This window comes from Lagopus muta, chromosome 1, assembly GCF_023343835.1.
Source record: "Lagopus muta isolate bLagMut1 chromosome 1, bLagMut1 primary, whole genome shotgun sequence".
Taxonomy (NCBI): domain Eukaryota; kingdom Metazoa; phylum Chordata; class Aves; order Galliformes; family Phasianidae; genus Lagopus; species Lagopus muta.
Genome location: NC_064433.1, coordinates 77,838,062 through 77,858,055, shown reverse-complemented (window position 1 = coordinate 77,858,055; position 19,994 = coordinate 77,838,062). Strand labels below are relative to the sequence as shown.

The following is a 19,994-nucleotide window of genomic DNA, read 5'->3' as shown; positions in this document are numbered from 1 at the left end:
TGTCTCAGAAATGGGTAAAATGCACTTCTGTGGAGGTAATGAGCTCTGGTGAGAAGTTGGGGAAAATGCAATAAATGTCTTGAATTAATTTGATGGTGGAAGCCAGGTTCTCATGAAGCTTTATCTTATGAAAGAGCTTGACTTAAGAAACAGCCTATGTGGCAAAACCGCTGGTTTGGGAAATGGATCTCATGAAATGGATCTTACAGACTGTTGTGTACTTCTCTGAAATTATCTTCAAGGCTGCCAGATGCACTTGAAATCAGTAGAGATGAAATGCTCAAAGACTGAGGTACTAAAATACCATTTACACCCTGCTGAGAAGATAAACAAAATCCGAACTCAAGTTTTTCCCTGTATCACTTATAGCCTGCGATAACCACTAGTAAGTGATTACATGCTTTGCAGTTATTTCAGTGAGGATGTATATTGTTGCAACTCTGCAAACATTCTTTGAGCAAAATTTGGCTGTTTGGGAGCAGAGGTCTGAGGAAGTTCTGCCTCTTGTCTACAGAGACCTAATCATGAGTCCATGGCTCTTGGCAGACACTGTCTGATGACTACCCCAATAAATGCTGGTTAGTAGCTATATTTTTAGTCTAAGCATTCATATCTGGCATAGCAGGCATGTAAGTAGTCTCAGCACTAACTTTGGCTTCTTTACCTGGCTTGCCTTTCTGATCTGCTCTCTATAAATGTTATTCTACGGGGACATCAGTGGCCTAGTACCACTGTGAAGAGCTCTGCTGTTCATCTGATTGCTCTGAGTGCCATGAGGTGGCAGGGCAGCTAACAACTAAGCATCACTTGAACATTACAATGAGAACTTAAACCATTGTGTCTTGCAGCATGCACAGGGGTTTGCATTAAGCACTAATAAGTACTATCAACTATTTGTGAATAGCTGGAAGAGTTTTCATCTCTTAAAGATGATGCCTCTTCTATCTAGCTATATACCGAGTTCCTCAGAGCTTCACACCTTTATCACTTTCAAGATAGCATGATGTTTAGCTGTCAAAATAGAAAGCGTACCAGAAAATGAGACAGAGTATGAGCCTAAAGAGAGACTTTGAAAGATGCAGGCAAAAAGTGGACTGTCTTAAATTTCTTCAGGAAAAAAAAAAAAGAAAAAAGAAGAGTTTAGTCTGATTTTTATACACTACATTAATTGTGGCTGAATAATTATTGGACAACTTACTAAAGGGAAACACTAAAACACTTGGATTCCTCTCCATGCTCCAAGATGTTTTCTTTGTTTTTAGTTCTGCTTAACTCAGTTCATTCTTTGGTTAGGGATAACTAAAGTTTCTCCATATTGCATAGATGAATGCAAATTATCTGCATTCATTTAAATGTAAATTTGTCTAGGAACATTTGCTTGTTTTGCCGTACTTAGTCTATTGGCAGTCGGTCTCCTATCAAGACTGGTAGCACACAGATAGGAAACTTCAGTATTTGCAAAAATAAGAATAAATTTATCACCCTCATTTTGCTTCCTAAAATTTCTAGCGCAAAGAATTGCTCTTAATCCCATCTTTTCTTCTACCTCAAAAACTGACAGAATTTCTAGAGAATAGAATTTCAAGAACTTTAATTTCACTCTGTCCTACAAAAGTGCAGGCTCAACTTTGCTATCTCCTGTGCCTCACGCAGACGTGTAATCTTTTATTACCTTCTTCCCCTTCACATATTATCATAGACACATTGTAAATGTTGCAAACGATTCTTACAACTATCTTCTTACAGCTTCTTACTGTACAGTTCTTACACAACTTCTTACAGCTATCAGCAAATGCACTCAAGACTACACGTCTATAGCCTCTTGGTTGGGCGAGTTGATTTCACATAGACTGAAAAATGTCACAATGTTCATCCACTTTAACTGTGCCTCTTGGCATAAGTCAGAAGTCCGTACATAAACCTACATGTTTGCTTGTGTACCTTTATACAACACATTGAAAAAACAAAATCTCTGCATGGAAGAACGAAGAGTAGATATGACACAGCAAAAAATTACCACTCCTGGACCTTGTACTATCAACTTGGCTTAAGGATCCAGCAAGGTTTTCTGGCAAAAATTGCAGGAGTGAAAATGCTGCATGAGTGAGCAGAAGGGAGAAGGAGAGAGAACCTCAGCCAATGTAATAAAAAGTTTAGAGGGGATCACTGGGATCACTTCCACTGTGCTTTATGTAAGGCACACAGATAGCAGAGGTAACTTGATTTGCAGAATGATTACACTAGGATTTTTTATGGCCTTTGGCTGGATAGGCATATCAATCGTTACAAACAGCACTGCATCATTTCTGTGATATGAGGCTTCAGGATGTTTGCACAGAGACCTCTGGAAGACAGAGAGCAAGAGAACCACAGTTACTCACAAGGCCAAAAGGAAGGTGAATGCTTTTACTTGATGATAGCCAATTTTCATTTACACTTATTTTCTGCTTCTGTTGGTACTTCATGCAACAAGTAGACATGAGCGACACACCTTGCACAGGGAACTAACTCATGCACCTGCTTGGTCTACATGTGGTGTCACAGAGGCAAAAGGAGCAAATAAAGTTCACGTATTTGTGAGGGAGTGTGTGGCCAGATTAGATCCATGTGGTAAATTAGAACCCGCTCCCCCATTAGTACCTGGTATAGTTATCCAGTGACAGATATCAGGCCAAAGGGTACGGTACCAAAGGCCAGGATATGCCCCAGTGCAAGTGGAGGTGTTGACTCAAGACAAAAACACAGCTTGTATCCTACCACAGAGGGCAGACCTACCCCTCCTCATACCTGTTAAACATCTGTACTAATCCCCTTGAGTTTGTTAAGTTCACAGGACCACTGGTGGGAGCAACAGCACTCCAGCATGCCTCAGTGTCCATGAGGAAACATCACGACACCCAGTGGTGGCCTGTTGACCTTTCAGGAACAGGTGAGCACAGACCTGAAGCACTACTGGTCCTTGAAGATATGCCTCCTGAAGGAACATCAAGTGTTGGCCCTACAGAACCACAAAAAGACTGTCAACAATCACCTTCAATGTCTTGATACCCAGCATTGCAACAGGTAATTTATGTGTATCGTGATGTACGTCGTACTTTGGATTGCTAAAACAGCAGGAGCTTACCCCCAACTTGCTCAATCGTTGGTTCAAGCTGTAAAGGGGTGGAGTGCAGTGGAATTGCCAGGTCACTGCCTGAACAAATGGTTGAGCACCAGGTGAGAAGGTGTGCTTACCCCGGGAGCTCAGGTACAAGCAATGCATCTGAATGACTGGAAGGAATGGAGACTGGATCCACCCCTCCTCACCCTCATTTAAGGATTAGCAGCTGAGGGAGCAGTATCTCTCTGGATATCTCTTGTGCTCCTCTCCAGCCATCACAAATCATTGGAAGGGGTGAGCTAATTTTGTTTTGCTATTGTTCCACCGTGCCTGAATCCTATGAGAAGGCACTGTCATTGCCTTTTTTTGCCATACAAAAGGGAAGGGACTACCTATCTGCTATCAGCCTGTCATATTTGATCTTACATGAATTTCCAATCAGTACACAGGAACACTGAAAGCAATTTTTCATGTCACTGAATTTACAAAATGTTACTGCTATGTTTCTGGATAGTTTTAACACTAGGAATTAGGAAAGCATGTGCACAGAATCACAGAAACACCAAGACTGGAAGAGACCTACAAGATCATCCAGTCCAACCATCCATCTATCACCAATAGCTCTCACTAAACCATGTCCCTCAACACAACATCTAAACGTTCCTTGAACACCTCCAGGGTCAGTGACTCCACCACCTCCCTGGGCAGCCCATTGCAGTGCCTGACCACTCTTTCAGAGAAGGAGCATTTCCTAACATCCAGCTTAAATCTCCCCTGGCACAGCTTGAAGCCATTTGCTCTATTATTCTCACTGGTTACACAAGAGAAGAGGCTGACCCCCAGCTCCCTACAACCTCCCTTCAAGCAGTTATAGAGAGCAAAATTAACTTGTTATAGAGAGCACATTTTAACTAGTGTTATTAAATGGTTAATTAAGAAAGTTTAAGGAAGGAGAGAGGAGGTAGAAACTACTTGCCAAAATGTTTATTATTTTTTTCATGTCTTATTAAGAAGCTATTAGGATTAAGTGTCAAGCTCTTGCACAGACAAGTCCTGCTTGGAGACAGGAACGTATTCAAGTCAAGATGCCCATCTTCTATACTCTGTGTGTGTACAGTTGCCTGTAGACAAAAGAGCTTCGGTGGCTCCTGTAGATCCATTCCACTAGATTTTTAGCTTCTGTATGGCTGTTATGAAGGGAACATTCAAAGCATTATATATGACAAATTGGATCTACTGATCACAGCTCACTCAAATATTTTGCATTTTAAGGTAGCCTGGAGCATGTTTCATATCTGCCAGAGCAAGACCTTTAACGTCAGCTTCTCCTAGCTTAGAATTTGGGAACCACTACTTGTCACTTCCTAGTAGAGAGTAGCTCATGAATCTCACGTGCTTATATGCTGTGAAATGTGCCATGTGTGTAACACTTACGGTGAAATACTCACCATAGAGAGAAAGTGCTGAAATATGTTGAGTAACTCAAAAAGCTGAAAGAGGCAATAAAGATAAGACAACTTCAATATATTAAATATATTTATTCATTCAGAAATACTGCAAAACACGGCCGGTCTCGACCTACAAGCAGTATTGAAACCTAAAGCCCCAGGCATATTACATGCCAGCATGCAATAGGGAGAACAGTAAAGGCAAGGCCAATATAGGCCAAAGATATTTCCTCATGAGGCTACAAAATATATTTTGGAGGAAATGAAGGCTAACATACTTCTCCCTTGGCAGAGCCAATCAATAAAATGAGCTGGGACCTAAATTTCCACTAAGTATCACCTTCTTAGCACTCTTCCTCAGCAGATTTCTTCATTCTCTTTCTTTGGATTGCATTTCCCAAACTAGGTCATCCATCTCTAGTGCTTACTAGAGACAGAGGTGGAAATGTGTTCTCCTGCTTTTGACTTAATTCTCTTTCTGAATAAGTCTAAGGGAAGAAGAGGTGCTCAAGGTAGCCTTCTTTCCCCCAGCATTTGTAGAGTCTGATTCAGTGACTGCTGATTGGACAATGGAAAAAGCCTAGAAACAAAATGCTCCAAAATAATTTCTGTCCTTCTTCCTCTCCATGACTCCTGCTCCAAGGACTGCCAGTGGAGCATTATGTGGTGTCACTTGGTCTTTCCACAGTCCTTGAGGTCCTCTAAGTTCATGCTCCTCTTAGCCAGTACTCTCATTTCACCCAAAAAGTCTTGCCAGTATCTTCAGTGAGGTAAACAATTAGTAGCATCTGGTCCACTCCTGATTGGCTTGATGTCCCCACTCAGATGTGTCTGAGAAGGGAAAACACATGCACACAAAACGTGTGTACTTTTCCTAGGATTTGGACATACACAGTACAGTGCTTGATTTTCAGATGAAACTTGGAAAGAGTCCCGATCCTGGGGAGTTTGCTACCTTGTTACTTAGGCTGGGTTCATTCTTTCACCATGTCCTTGGGAGAAAGGATTATTCAGAAGGCTACCTGGACAACAAAGCAGAAAAAACTAAGGATAACTGGCCCTGTATGTTGGAGAATAGACAGGAGTAGTCCAAGTGAACAACACAGCTTCAAATATTACAGTTTGACTACTGCAGAAGAGTGTTTTAGAAATCAGTAACTGAAATTAACTATTGGTTTGTCTCTACTGTACAAGAATTTATCTGTTATCTGTATGTTTCCATTATATTTATGTTTAAGTTGATTTTGTAGGACATAGATGAAGAGTCCTGATCACTGCAGTCTAGAATCTGCAATGCTTGACAACAGCAACAACATGCTGTACTTTTTGCCATAAATAATGCTATTCCCTATAAAGAATCAGAAATGTGTTTATGACATAATACCAGGGACAACATTATTAATGTGGTCTGCCTAAAATATTTTAGACCCGGATGGAATTCATTTTGTATTAGAAATATGCCTATAAAGTGATGATGATTTATGGTTCCATAATGAGTGAACAGTAAGCAGATAATTTTCTAGAACTGTAGGGATCTCCAAGACAGATTGCTAGAATCACAGCCCTAACCTATTCCTACAATGTTGTGCTAACACTGTCGTGGTGAAAACTGTTTGCTTTACATGGTGAAATTACATATCCTTAATTTCCTACTACAGGCATGTTGCTGAAGGTATAACTGCATGTGGGCTGGTCCCTAGCTCTGAAAACCTGGCTAATCACAAACACAGTGCAAAACTCCATGCTGCATCATACCTCATATGCAAACTGTGCATGCGATTTCTCATGTCGACAAACAATATTCATGCAAATGTTATTAATGAAGACCTGTGCAATGTTTGCTCTCTGAAAACAGGTGATATTGATTTGAAACAACTAGCTCACCTCCTCAACTCATGAACAGAGAATGGGAGTTGGAAAGTGGGGGGAGCCCAGGAGCCCACAGTCAAATGCAGAAGTGAGGAACCAGTGGGTTTTTCTTGTTTGTTTGTTTTCCCAGGACATATACATACCTACAGGACAGACCAGCTATAAGGTATTTTCATACTAGGAAAAATTCTTGCTGGTTATACAAGTTTACTTCAGCTGCCCAATCAGTCCCTCACATGTGTTTAGCCAGGAACTTGAAGTTTGCTAACAAGCTCCCAGAAAGGATGAAGAGGAGGAGGTGGAATTATATGGTAATGTTGGAAGAAGGATGCTGCTGACTAATAAGCAGTTGCACGTCCTGCATTCTCTCTAGCAGTGTCTCTGCTAGCAGTGTCTCTGCTAGCATCTTAAATGTTCTGTATCTTCTAGTTATGCTTTCATTCTCCTCCCTTGAAAAATTTATGACACCTACCTAGCCCAAAAATGACTATGATAGAAACATACTCACCAGAACTCTGCACCTTCACCGTGACAAAATTCTAGACAGCCCTACACCACATAATTGGGTAGATAACTCCTGCAGATAGTCATCAGCCTGTAATTCTTGGGTGAATTGGGGCTAGTTAGAATGAAGTCCTTCCCTTGACTGACTTGGCACCTAGAGCAACAACCACAGGGGCCTGGTTCTAGGGTATACTTCCTGACTTTTTTTAAAGGAGCTCCAATACTGAAAAAGAGATACATCCTACTACAGTGTACTCACTGTCCCTTTCTGCCACAGATTTTGTACAAGTTCTCAGGAGTGTGCTAAGCTGTTCCAGAAAGTTAGCTACAGTCTTTGATTTAGAATCACAGAATCATAGAATGACCTGGATTGTAAAGGACCACAATGATCATCTAGTTTCAACCCCCCTGCTATTTGCAGGGTCACCAAAAACCAGACCAGACTGCCCAGAGCCACATCCAGCCTGGATTTCACAGAACCCAGAGCATCCTCTGGTGTCTGAGAAATGCAAATGTGTGGTTTCATAGAATCATAGAACAGTTTGGCTTGGAAGGGATCTTAAAGACCATCTAGTTCTGACTGCCTTGCTCTAGATGGGTTTGTCACCCACTAAATCTGGTTGCCCAAATCCCCCTTCCAATCTGGCTTTGGACAATTCCAGAGATGGAGCAGCCACAGTTTCTCTGGGCAACATGTTCCAGTGCCGCCTCACTCTCTAGAATTTCTTCTAATCTAAATCTATCCTCTTTTAGTTTAAAACCGTTACCTCTTGCTGTAACGCTACACTCCCTGATAAAGACTCCATCCTCATCTTTCCTGTAGGTTCCCCTTAAGTAATGGAGGGAAATCTGCAAAGTACTGAGGTATCCTAGATAGGATTCCATCTTAGCATAATACAGCTTATCAACAGCATTTCTGCATTGCTAGGGAAGTGTAATTTTCATAGAATCTTAGAATTCTAGAATCACAAGGTTGGAAAGGACCTACAAAATCATCTAGTCCGACCATCCTCCCATTACCATTGCTACCACAAGCTACTAACCCGTATCTCGCAGCTCCTCATCCAGATGCCTCTTGAACACTGCCAGGGACAGTGACTCCACGACCTCCCTGGGCAGCCATTCCAGTGCCTGACCACTCTCTGAGAGAAAAAGTTTTTCCTCATGTCCAGCCTAAACCTCCTCTGGTACAACTTGTAGCCATTTCCCCAGGGTCCTGTTTGTTGCCTGGGAGAAGAGGCCAAACCCCTCCTCATCACAACCTCCCTTCAGGAAGTTGTGCAGTGCAATGAGGTCTCCCCTGAGCCTCCTCTTCTCCAGACTGAACAATCCCAGCTCCCTCAGCTGCTCCTCATGAGACTTGTGCTCCAGACCCCTCACCAGTTTCATTGCCCTTCTCTGGGCACACTCCAGGGCCTCAATGTCTTTCTTGTAGTGAGGGGCCCAAAACCAAACACAGTAGTCAAGTACAGGAGATGATTACCTCCCTGCTCCTGCTGGCCACACTATTTCTAATGCAGGCTAGGATGGCACTGGCCCTCATGGCCACTGGGCACAGTGTTTCTGTAGAATACTTCAGAAATGTGAAGAACTATGTTGTAGGCTATTCCGTGCAATATTTTGCAGAAGAACACTGGGTGCAGAATGGAGTGCTTTCGCAACAAAACATAGATGAAATACGAGAGACCATAACACCTGCTATCACACCTTGTGGGGACTGACGACAGGCTAGTTCAAGTCAGTTAGGAGCAGCAGTATGAACTCTGCTTAAAAAGGCAGAATTTGAATAAACCCAGCTTCCCAGCATACCCTTGTCCAAGTTTCTCCATAAAGCTCCATAATCACTTCAGAGCAAACTACAAAGGAAACATATATATGGGTATTTGTAACTGGACAGCTAATGCTTTGTGTATACTATTAGATAGAAGTTAAGATGATGCTCAAGATACAGCCAAAATCACCTTTAAGCAGACCAGTCTTTATTTTTAAGAAAGCTGAGTTCCTTGTGTACATGCTCCAAATTTCTGTGTCAGGGCTAGACATTAAATTTTTAAGATGTTGCAATGCCTTATGTGAACAATCTTGCTATAGCATTCAAGAGAGCAAGACATGCACTATTCTTTCTTAACCAAACACAACGAGCATCTTTCAAATATTAAAATCATTTTCAACTCACTTGCTCTTCCTGCTGGGGAACTCTGGGGAGCTGGGACTGGATGAACCATCAGATTTCAGGTCAAGCAAGGTTTCTGGACAGTCTACCATCTTCTGTACCCTCTCTGCAATGTCTCTGCTTGGAAAAAAGAGAAATCAGCTATATCACAGGGCCAGAGTTCACCATTTTTAGAGTTCACCATTCACACTATTCTAGGTGTTCCTTCCAGGCCACATTACAAAGCTGGATCTCTCACATACACAGGAGGGAAAGCAAATGTATTTGTACTGAAAAGGACATATGCCTTACAAGCTGTTAAGGGCAGTGTATTAGAAATGGTCAAGTTTTCACTCATTTTAAGTTTATATAACTTATATAAAAGACTAAATTAATTTCAGTATTTTACTTTAAATTCTTCAGCTTTTTCTTTCACTGCCCACTCCCTCCTCACCCCCGCCTCCCCTCAACACATACACACATTTCATAAGTCTTGAGAAGATTTAGGTCTCATTAGAGAGCGTTTATACTAATTGCATAAAGGATTTTCTGATTAACCGAAGTTAGCTAATGTCTCTATTTCAGGATAGTTCCAGTATTTTCTTTTTTCTGGTATCTATCAAGACACTTCTGAAGAAAGCTGTCTATGTGAGTAACTTAAAATTGAGGAATGTTACTTAAACAGGAATGGAAAACTCATTTTCCACCTCAGGTTTTTGTTACATTTCTGGTGTTTTCAGCAATGGAGTTTACAGTTCCTCATGTACTCTCTTGGTCAGCTATCTTACATGTACTCTTCACCTCACTGTTCATCATGTCTTCTTTTGTGCTAACAACTGCTTGTGACACTGAAAATGATTCCAATAACACAATCTTGAAAATTGAACAACCCTGAAACTTCTATGACACATGAACAAGCAGGATGGACTGGCTTAGCTCAGTCATCCAAGACTGCATTTCATTAAGCTACAACTTCAGGATGAAGTCACACATGACTTGTTAAGTTCACTGCTGCCAGAGAAAGAGCCTGCAAGTAAGTTTAACAAATCAATGGGAGAGACATAACACAACAGTGACCTTTCTTGATTTTGTTGCAGGCTATGTCCCAGGGCCAGAGAAAGAGCCTGCATTCCAGCCTCTTTTGCTGAGTATAGCTTCTAGCAGTTCTGGCACTCAGACTTTTCCATGAGTTAGTTCAAAGTAGAACCTGGCAGACACTTATCCCAGTTGATTAATGGGCTAAATCAGTTCCATGAAGGGCTCAATAAGTATTCAAGTTATCACAAGGAATTAGATAGGACTTGGTAGCTAAAAGAGATAGTGGAAGAGGGAATGCATGATGCCTGCTTTTCAGTAGCCATGAACTATTAGATCAGACCAATTGCAAGTGAAACTGCACGTCAGGAACCACCTAAAAAGTCTTCCAGAAAAATCCAAAAATAAACTCACAAAATAAGGCTTAGTATTCCTTACATTTGAGTTTAAAAATAAGCAAAAGAAAAGCTAAGTAAACCCAAAGGTTTTCCAATTGCCATCTATCAAAGAAAAGAGAAAGGAATTTAAGTTTATTCCTTGTTGTAGGAAACTTTTACAAATCTTCAAAGGGGATAGGGAATGATATGGTACATAAAGTAACAGATTGAGACACACAGTTGAAGAATGTTCTAAAGTGCTGAGGAGCTGTGACTACTCCGTTGGCTTAGATTGTCACAGAGAAGATGTCTCAAAAGATTTTTATTTTCCTCAAAGAAAGTTCTATACTATTTCTATTAAAATAATATCATAGGTATCTCATTAAGTTCCAAGATAATAAATTGAAAGAAAGAAAAATGTAATAATTCTTCCTGTTGTAAAATCACTGGTTTCCATATTACAGATGGCTTTTGCCACTTACAATCTTTAAGCTATTTCCAGAATTTCTTGCAATTGGGAAAACTGAGTATCAGTTGCAGGGCACTCGTATAGCTTTTGAGAACCTGTGCACACTTTAAAAGTGCTTTGTAACTACAACTGAGACAGTCTTTATGATTTGATGATATATCATCAAATGAATCAGATGAAATATCATCTCTGTTGACCATTAAAAAAAAAACAAATGGTAGAATGGTTATGATTTTATCAAATACACCAAACTGCTCTTGGACCCTAAGAATTTGCTCTACCAAATAGTGTTATTGTATCTTTGTATCTCTTGTAGTTCCCATGGAAATTGGAGTCATTTCTTTTTAGAGTGATCTCTGTAATATATTTTGTCTATTTTAACTTCTCAACACGAGAACAAAACCAAACAAGATCAGACTTTTCCCCCAGATCAAAGCCTTGTACCCTCTTACTTAAATACTGATTCTCCCTGTTTCCAAATGTCCTTTTTTTATTCTTGCTTTCTGTTATTTATCCATCTCTATATCAGATGATAATCAGGACTTAGTTCCCATTCCAACCACTTCCAATTCAGTTCTCATTCCTGACTATTCCCTTTCTGTGCATATCCATGCCCTTCTATATTCCTTTTCTCACCCTCTCCTGTTTTCTCTCTGCTTATCTTATCTTCCCACAGCTTATACCTCTTCTCCTCCTGTATGTTCTCAATGCCAATGGCACTACTCCGTCGCCCATGGAAACGGCTGGTTCGAGTACGTGATGGGCTCCTACCAGGCAAGGCAAAAGACTAGAAAAAAGGAAAGCGTTACAGGAAGGAAGAAGGGAAATGAGACAGGAAAACTGTGGTGAACCAGAAAGGGAGCTTGCAACACTAATCCAGATTCTCTCTTTCACTTTGCTATGCTAGGTAGTAGCACAATCCTGCTCCAACAATGCAAGGAACAATACTTTCTGTCCATGAAAGTTTCTGAAGCAAACATTCAAACAAGTGGTAAGGGAGGGACAGAGAGATACAAGATACAGAGCAAGATATACAGCTAGAATACAGAGAAAGAAAAATCAGGAAAGGAGGCAAAAATCACTAAAAGGCAGTGAAAACTAGAAGTTAAAGGGGAGAAGGAAGAAGCAAGCCCAAGTTAATACCATTCTGTGACTTTGCAGTGGTAACAAAGAATGCGTATAATTGAGTAAATGGTAACCTTGAAATTCCCACCCTGAAAATTTCTTAGCTAACTCAAAGTTGTTTTTTCTTCAGTTTGCTTCTACTGACATGACTAATGCAGAGACCACAGTAAGCTGCACATGCTTTGGCTAACATGACAACATTTCCAATATTAGAAACCTGAATACTTTTCTGGAAACACATCTGTCATAGATTTATAATGCATCCCTATCAAATAAGACAGACTTTGATAGTGTATAGAAATATTCACTCTTTCTCTCATCCCAAACACTATTAACTCTTCTGTTTGTTCCAAATCTGAAAATTCTATCTACAGCGAAGGAGTATTTTGAGTAAACATTGCCCATCTGTTTGTTTTAGAGAAAAAAATAAGTGACTGGTGAAATTGAAAAAATAATGGAAAAATTAGTGTCCTAATGTTTTCAGATCTAGTCATACAGTAGTACAGTACCATTTTGGTGAAAGCACAGTGCAAGCATTTTTTTTTAAAGTTATGACAACCCACAGGATCTAATATAGGACAACAGAGATAACTGTTTGATGCAGAGTCATGTTTTGTTTTCTTCTTCCAGTCTCCATCAATCTTAGCTCTAGTTTGCAGATGAACTGGCGCTAGAGATAGGCACAGACAAAAAAGACTGCAACACATGTTTTCAACACTTGTGAAATGGAAAGATACAATAGAAAGAGATTAACAGAAGGGCAGCAGGACAAACTACTAGTGAAAGAGAAACAGTATGTACAGGTGGGTCACAAAGGTATGCCAGATTTCTTTTTACAGTCCACCCTAATACCTTACCGCAGCAATGGCCTTAGGGCCCTCGGCAACACTCTGGCTCAGAGCAAGGCCAGCTGTCGTCGGGCGGCTGGGCATGGTGGCTGGCTGCTGCTTTCTCATAGATATCCCCATGGTATCCAGGCTCTGGCTGCGGCCTCTGATCACCCGCTAAACAAAAGGGAGGCAGGGAAACAGACAAGCACAGATACACATACAGACATGCACACAGTAGGGCACTATGAAAGTCACCACAGCAAGGCTAGAAAGCTGGGACAGACCAACACCAGAAAGACAGAAATCCTAACTCCTCAAAGGCAGCATCTTACATATAACCCTTTTGTTGTTGTTCTGGCTGATTTATGGAATTCACTGCTAGTAAAGAACTCTTCCTCAAATATACTCTCTGCTTTTATTTCATTTTTTATATTGCAGTAGAGATTCCCTCACAGTATCCCAGCTTCCTGAGTAAGACAGCATCATCTAATGCAGTCCTGCCCAGTATAAGCTACAAAACACAAAACTGAAGGCTATAAGATCATGCATGAAGGCGAGAACAGCTATTTGAAAATATGCAGCATTTGAAAAAGCCATTTTCTGATATTTCTCAGTCTTTTCCAACCCTTTGCAAAGGTTGTTTGTATACAATGATCTGTAAATCATAGTACCCGCTATAAGTCAGAAAAGGACATTTTTGGAATAATTACTTTAAGATGTAGGTGGTTATGAAACTCCTGGTTAGTGGCAAGAGGAGGGTAGATTGACTGTACATATTAATAAAACTCAACAAACCATCCAAGATCTGACCAAAGCTACACATATACTTAGTAGTTACACGTGACTGGCTTAGTTTCACCATCCTCAATAACACCAATCAGCCCACCAGACAAAACAAGGGGAGTTCATCTAAAGAAAAGCTTTCTTAGTAAGTCTCTTGTTAAGACAAAGAAATTGGTGACACAGAAATGGGAAAGTGAGAGAAAGGAAAGTGATGCAAGATTTTTCCTATATAAGCAGCTCAAAATTAATTTCTCCTGTTTGTTCAAAAACTTTGCATTCACTTATTGTCTTGATCCTTGCACTTTTACAAGTAAGTTGTCACCTGATCCTGACTTTCAAAAATGAAAGAAATCTAAGCTGAACAACAAGATATTAACTCTGGATTTAGAGGGAAAGTAAAGCATCAGTATTTTTTAAACAATACATGCTAAGTTGTGTTGGAAACTCTTGCGGTGGCTCCTGCTACTCTTTCAGCCATAATGAAAATGAACTGGAAGGAGTCTACTGTGAGAAATTAAAGCTGCTTCCTACTAGTTATTGCAGTTCCTCCTGTAAGCACCTACACCTTTCCCAACAAGTCAAGGAACGAAACCCCATCTGACACTAGACACCAGCATGACGCATAAAGAAAGAGTCTGATGTCCTAGGGCCAGTATAGAATTCTATCAAAGACCAAGTTTTAGCTCCACAGAAAGATGTACACGAACTGGAAAAATGTGTATTTTTGAATGATACAATAAAGCACAGTGGAAGATGCTCTAAAGAAACACTGCTACAATAAAAGTCTTCCTTTCCATTTAATCTGCTGCACAGCTTATTGCTAGGGTCGATATTCCTGATGGGACATAGTGATCCTTAAATAAAAACGAAAAAAATGGACAACTGATAAGGAACTTCTTCAATCAACCTTGACCCACCTTGAAATTCTCAAAGAAGCCCCCACTGCCATTCTCTGTCTTGTCATCTTCTTCTATGGGCAATCCCATCATACAGCGGCTGCGAAACTGCAGCTCCTCAAAAAGACTCTCCAAGAGGGCACTTCGTGTTCTCTCCTACATCAACATTGGGAATGAAAACACAGCTATAATGGGGAGAGTGTAGAAGGGTGCTGTTACTGCTGTATCTCTTGTCCTCATTTTAAAAACAAAAAATATCATGAAAATTAAACATTAACTGATTTCAGCTATGTAAATATGGAATTTATAGTTGTAGATAGCCCCTTTAAACTCCTTTAAAATCAAGTCATAACAGACACTAGGTTTTACCGGTGATGAAAATGAGGCATGGGTTGAGGGCAGTTTTTTCTTAGATCACGCAAGCAGCAGATCTTGGAACAGAATTTTGGGACTTTGAACAAAACTCTTAACATGTACCCTGAAATGCAGTACTGAGTCTCAACTAATATAGAATTTCCTACAGCAGTATCTGTGCATCATATACAAACTCTTACTTGAGGATTAAACAATGACATTAGAACGTATCTGTTCATACCCTACCATGCCAGTTGTAAAATACAAAGGAAGGATTCACATGGCTAAGAATAATCACGTTTAAACATCAGAAAATTAGAAATAGAAGACAGTAAAAAATTATCTTGTATTTTCTTAATTTTGCAGCAACACAGCATTATATTTTTTAATGGAAACAAACAGGTCATCGTCCCACCTTTAATTTAGCAAATTTTTCAGCTCGATAGCAGCTGTATTCAGCATTGATGAGCTTGACCAGAAGGAATTCACGAAACTCTGTACTCTACAAAACAAGATGAAAACCCGACTGGAGATGAAGACAGCATTAGGAACATTAGGTGATAAAAGCTCTACCTTACTACTCCTTAGACTTCCAAAGCCATCTAGCCAGACTGACAATACAACAGTGACTATAAATAAAAGGATGTGTAATATTTTTCCCTGCCATCTAACACTACATCAGAGAAACAAACCTTTCTAAATATGGCTGGATTTGGTAGAGAAGGTCCAAAGAAGGGCACATCATCTCGTGCTGTGACTGAAACCTGAAACAGTACAAGGGAATGAAATCAGTATTAGAAACCATAATACAATTGAGACTATTAGAGATTTCAAACTTCTGTGTTTGCACACACGTACATCGCAATGTAAAAAAATCAGAGATACTATTGTATCCTTCCTTCTGAATCATTTACATTTTCCAAAGGCACCTGTCAATTCCTGACCTCAGTGAACGGACCATAGAATTATAGAATTACTCAAGTTGGACCCTTAAGATCATCTAGTTCCAGCCCCCCTGCTATAGGCAGGGACTCCTTCCTCTAGACCAAGTTGCTCAGAGCCCCATCCAGCCTGGCCTTGTATGCCTCCAAGGAGGAGGCATTCACAACCACGCTGAGCAACATGTTTCAGCATTTCACCACCCTCAGAGTAAATAATTTCTTCCTAATAGCTAGTTTAAATCTACCCTCTTCCAATTTAAAGCCATTTCCTCTCATCTTGAAGCTACCTGCCCTTATAAAAAGTCCCTCCCCAGTTTTCTTTGTAAGCTCCCTTCAGGTACTGGAAGGCCGCTACTGGGTCTCCCCGAAGCCTTCCCTTTTCCAGGCTGAAAAGTCCCAACTCTCTCAGCCTGTCCTCATAGTGGAGGTGCTTCAGCTCTCCATCCCTCATCTTCGTGGCCCTCCTCTGGACCCTCTCCAACAGCTCAATGTTCTTCCTGTGTTGGGGCAACAGAACTGGATGCAGTGTTCAAGGTGGGGTCTCACAGTAGAGGGAGGGAATCACCTTGCTCAGTCGGATGGTCACACTTCTCTTGATGCAACCCAGTATATGGTTATCCCTCAGGGCTGCAAGTGTACATCACCAGCTAATGTTGAGTCTTTTATCAGCCTACTTCCCCAAATGCTTCTCCTCAGGGTTTCTCTCAAGCCATTCTCCGCCCAGCCTATATTTGGGCTTGGGATTGCTTCAACTCAGGTGCAGTATCTTGCATTTTGGCCTTGTTGAACTTCACAAAATTGGCATAGGCCCACCTCTGCAGCCTGTCCAGGCCCCTCTGGATAGCACCCCTTCCATCTAGTGTGTCAACTGCATCGATCAGCTTACTGTTTTCTGCACTGTGGGAGCTACACTCAATCCCACTGTCCATGTTGCTTTCAAAGATGTTAAACAGCACCAGTCCCAACATCAATCCCTGGAAAAAAAAGGAATACTCATCACCAGTCTCCACTTAAACACCAAGCCATTAATCGCAGGTCTTTGAGTGCAACCATCCATCCATTTCCTTATCTAGCGAGTCATCCATCCATCAAATCATTTCTTCCCAAATTTGGCAACCAGGATGTCATGTGGAACAGTGTCAAACGCTTTGCACAAGTCAGGTAGATGACATCAGTTGCTCTTCCTTTGTTCACTGATGCTGTAACTCCATTACAGAAGGCCTCCAAGTACGTCAGGCATAATTTGCCCTCGGTAAAGTCATGTTGGTTGCCACCAATCAATTCATCTTTATTTTCCAACTGCCTTAGTAGGGTCTTCAGGAAGATCTGCTCCATGATCCTGCCAGGTGCAGAGGTGAGAATGACTGGCCGGTAGCTCCCTGGATCTTCTTTTTTTCCTTTCTTGAAAATGGGATTTTTGTTTCTCCTTTTCCGATCAGCGGAAACTTCACCAAGACTGCCACGACCTTTAAAATACAGCTTGGCAATTTTATCTTCCAATGCTCTTTTACCTCCCAGAAAATCATAAAGCAAAAGCAAAACACCTTGCTAAACCTTACATTTTAAAGTGTTCTTAATAATAAATATATATTAACAATAACCAGTGTATTTAGAGCAGAAAAAAGATGCTTCTATTCAGCCTGCAAGATTTACCTCCACCAGACAAACCAAATGTTAATACTAACTTTTTTTTTTTTTTTAACCAGACTTCTCAGTAGATATATACTGCACACTAAGGGGAATATAAGGGAGTATCCCAGTACAGTGACACTACTTCTCTTAGACACATAATAAGCACACAAAAGCAGTTTCCCAGCAAGAGATAAGTGCATCTATGATTTTTTTTTTTAAAGCACACTCCTACCTCACATCCCAATGCCAAAAAATCGTAATGCAAGTACATTTTTTCAAACACTGCCACTTTGTTCTTCACAATACTTACCATGTATATGTAGCTATCTCACCAGATACTTCAGTTACTTTTTTCTTCATGTTTGAGATGGAACAAGGAACAGTATTGTTCTTTTCCATTTCATACAACAAGGAACAACAGCAGTGCATCTTTACAGCAACTGCCTCAAAATAAACCCCACTGTAAATGTCACAGAGCACCTCACAGAGTTGTGTGAATTTAATGAGACTAAGGAAAGAGGCCCTAAATTTAGCTCAGATTTCTCACACTATTGGCCAGCTGCCCTAGTTACAAGGCCTCCCTCTCTCTCCCAACAGACCAAAATCCTGCTCTGCATTCTTAATCTTCTGTTTGTAAAAACTGATTCAAATAAATATCATCAAAATTCAAATTTAAGCATTAGACACTAGAGCCTCTCAAGGAAGAATTATTTAAAATTCCTTTGGAAAAGCCCTTACATAAAACTGCAGTGGCCCCAGAGTCATGGCTGGGGTGATTTATTTATTTTTTTTTAATGAAGTGATACAGGCAACCTTACTACTGTGCCAAAAATAATGCTGTTGCACGTAGGCAAAAACAATACTGGGAAGAGAAAGACAAATGACAAGCTTCCCCAGCTTTTTTCTTAAAAGAAAAAATGCAGTGAATTTATGTGCCCTGTAAGATGAACAGTAAGAGAATTAGAACCTCAAGCCTCTGATCATCAGGCAGCTATTTTCTCATGACAGACTCAGATGTCCACAACATATAAAACAGAATATTGTTGTTATTCCAACACTACCACTCTTTTTGTGGAAGATGAGATGGAGATCCTGTCACAATTTTGACATTCTTCCCACTCTTGTAGACCTAAAAGGCTTAAGAACTCATTATCACCAAATTAGAATTTTTACATAAAATGAGACACAGCACATCGATTAAAATGTTTCTATAAAGGAAAATCCATCTCAGAACGCAAAATAATGTGCCCTCATTTCTCATCATGATTGAAAGTTGAATTTAAAGTCATAGAGATATCCATATACAGACATGCAATAAATTGTTCTGGCAAGAGGCTGTGGATATAGAATCTTTGTTCCAGCAGGGCTCCTGTCAAATAGAGGACCTTAAGACGTACCACTTCACTTTCAGATGACCATTGGCTCCAGGACCCACAAAAGTAGATGCAGCTGGTTAGAAGTCCACAGAATAGGCCAGCGAGCTCTACTTGACATACAGTTTCAGGATAAGCAAGCTCTGTGCTATGATCTATTACTAAGCATCACACAAAGTTAGATAAATGAGCTTTTCTTGATAATGCAAGAAAACCTCTTTCTTTCAATGAAAGAAAAAGATTACCCAAAATGTGATCACTTGCTCTTTGTGCTTTCTGATATTTTATCTGAAATTTTATCTAATACAAAACTTATCTGAATTTGTCTTGCATTAAATCCCAAGTGCTAAGCTCTATAAATCTATCAGCTACACTGGAAAACACACAAGTATCTAGTTTTGGGTTTTTTTTTTACATTCTATTTGCTAGGTAGAGATAATAAGCATTCCTGGACTCTGTTCAGTAAAATATTTGCGTTCCAGAATCTTGATTAATCTCAGTCTTAGTTCTTAGTCGGACCTCTGCAAACCTACAGAATAGAGAATAGTATAGCAGGAATGAGACTCCTAGTCAGAGATCAAAGTGTAGGTAAAGGGGAAGGAGAGCTTTTCACTGAGGATGTTGTTAGCATTTACTGACAAAGCAAGCAAAGCTGTTTGGAGGACATGTGGCCAATCTTGTCAAATCTCTCCCAAAAGCCCATGAACAGGTTTTCGCTTCAAGGGCTGAAGTCAGTACATCACCACAGAAGAATCTGCTGACTCCATTTACCTTGTAGAGGGTCTCCCCACAACTGCTGTGAGTGAGCTGAACTACCACGTATGCATGTAGGAAATTAGAAGCAATCATATCAGGCACAAAAGGTGTGCTTTCATCCTGGAAGATGATGGCTACAATGTCATTCCCAATGTGACGCTTCCGCTGAAGCTGAAGAGTAAAAAGTAAAAAAAAACATGGAGGTGAAAAGGAGTAGAACAGTATAATAGGGCCTAAAACACCAGTCTGTTTAGCATCTCCAGCCCATCTTCTCTAGTAAAAACCCCATCACTACTTTCACCATTTCTCCTGTCATATTTCCCAATATCATGCAGTTCTCCTTAATTAAC

At 40.4% G+C, this 19,994-nt stretch overlaps 1 protein-coding gene across 11 annotated transcripts in view; it reads right to left on the bottom strand.

The window, feature by feature from the left end:
• Window positions 1-3,746: 3,746 nt before the first annotated feature.
• Window positions 3,747-19,994, bottom strand: part of LOC125703747 (rap1 GTPase-activating protein 1-like) — a 55,301-nt gene continuing 39,053 nt past the window's right edge. For 6 of the 11 annotated variants that reach the window (XM_048968688.1, XM_048968609.1, XM_048968599.1 and 3 more), the window contains 8 exons: window positions 19,660-19,815; window positions 15,635-15,706; window positions 15,358-15,444; window positions 14,610-14,744; window positions 12,937-13,083; window positions 11,638-11,741; window positions 9,098-9,214; window positions 3,747-5,379 (listed from right to left, as the gene is read on the bottom strand). In XM_048968688.1, coding sequence (XP_048824645.1) covers window positions 5,370-5,379; window positions 9,098-9,214; window positions 11,638-11,741; window positions 12,937-13,083; window positions 14,610-14,744; window positions 15,358-15,444; window positions 15,635-15,706; window positions 19,660-19,815 — 828 coding nt within the window. In that variant the 3' untranslated portion in view covers window positions 3,747-5,369. Of the gene's footprint in view, window positions 5,571-9,093; window positions 9,215-11,637; window positions 11,742-12,936; window positions 13,084-14,609; window positions 14,745-15,357; window positions 15,445-15,634; window positions 15,707-19,659; window positions 19,816-19,994 lie in introns of those variants that run through there. The other 5 variants (XM_048968629.1, XM_048968620.1, XM_048968648.1 and 2 more) reach the window with 5 other exon arrangements.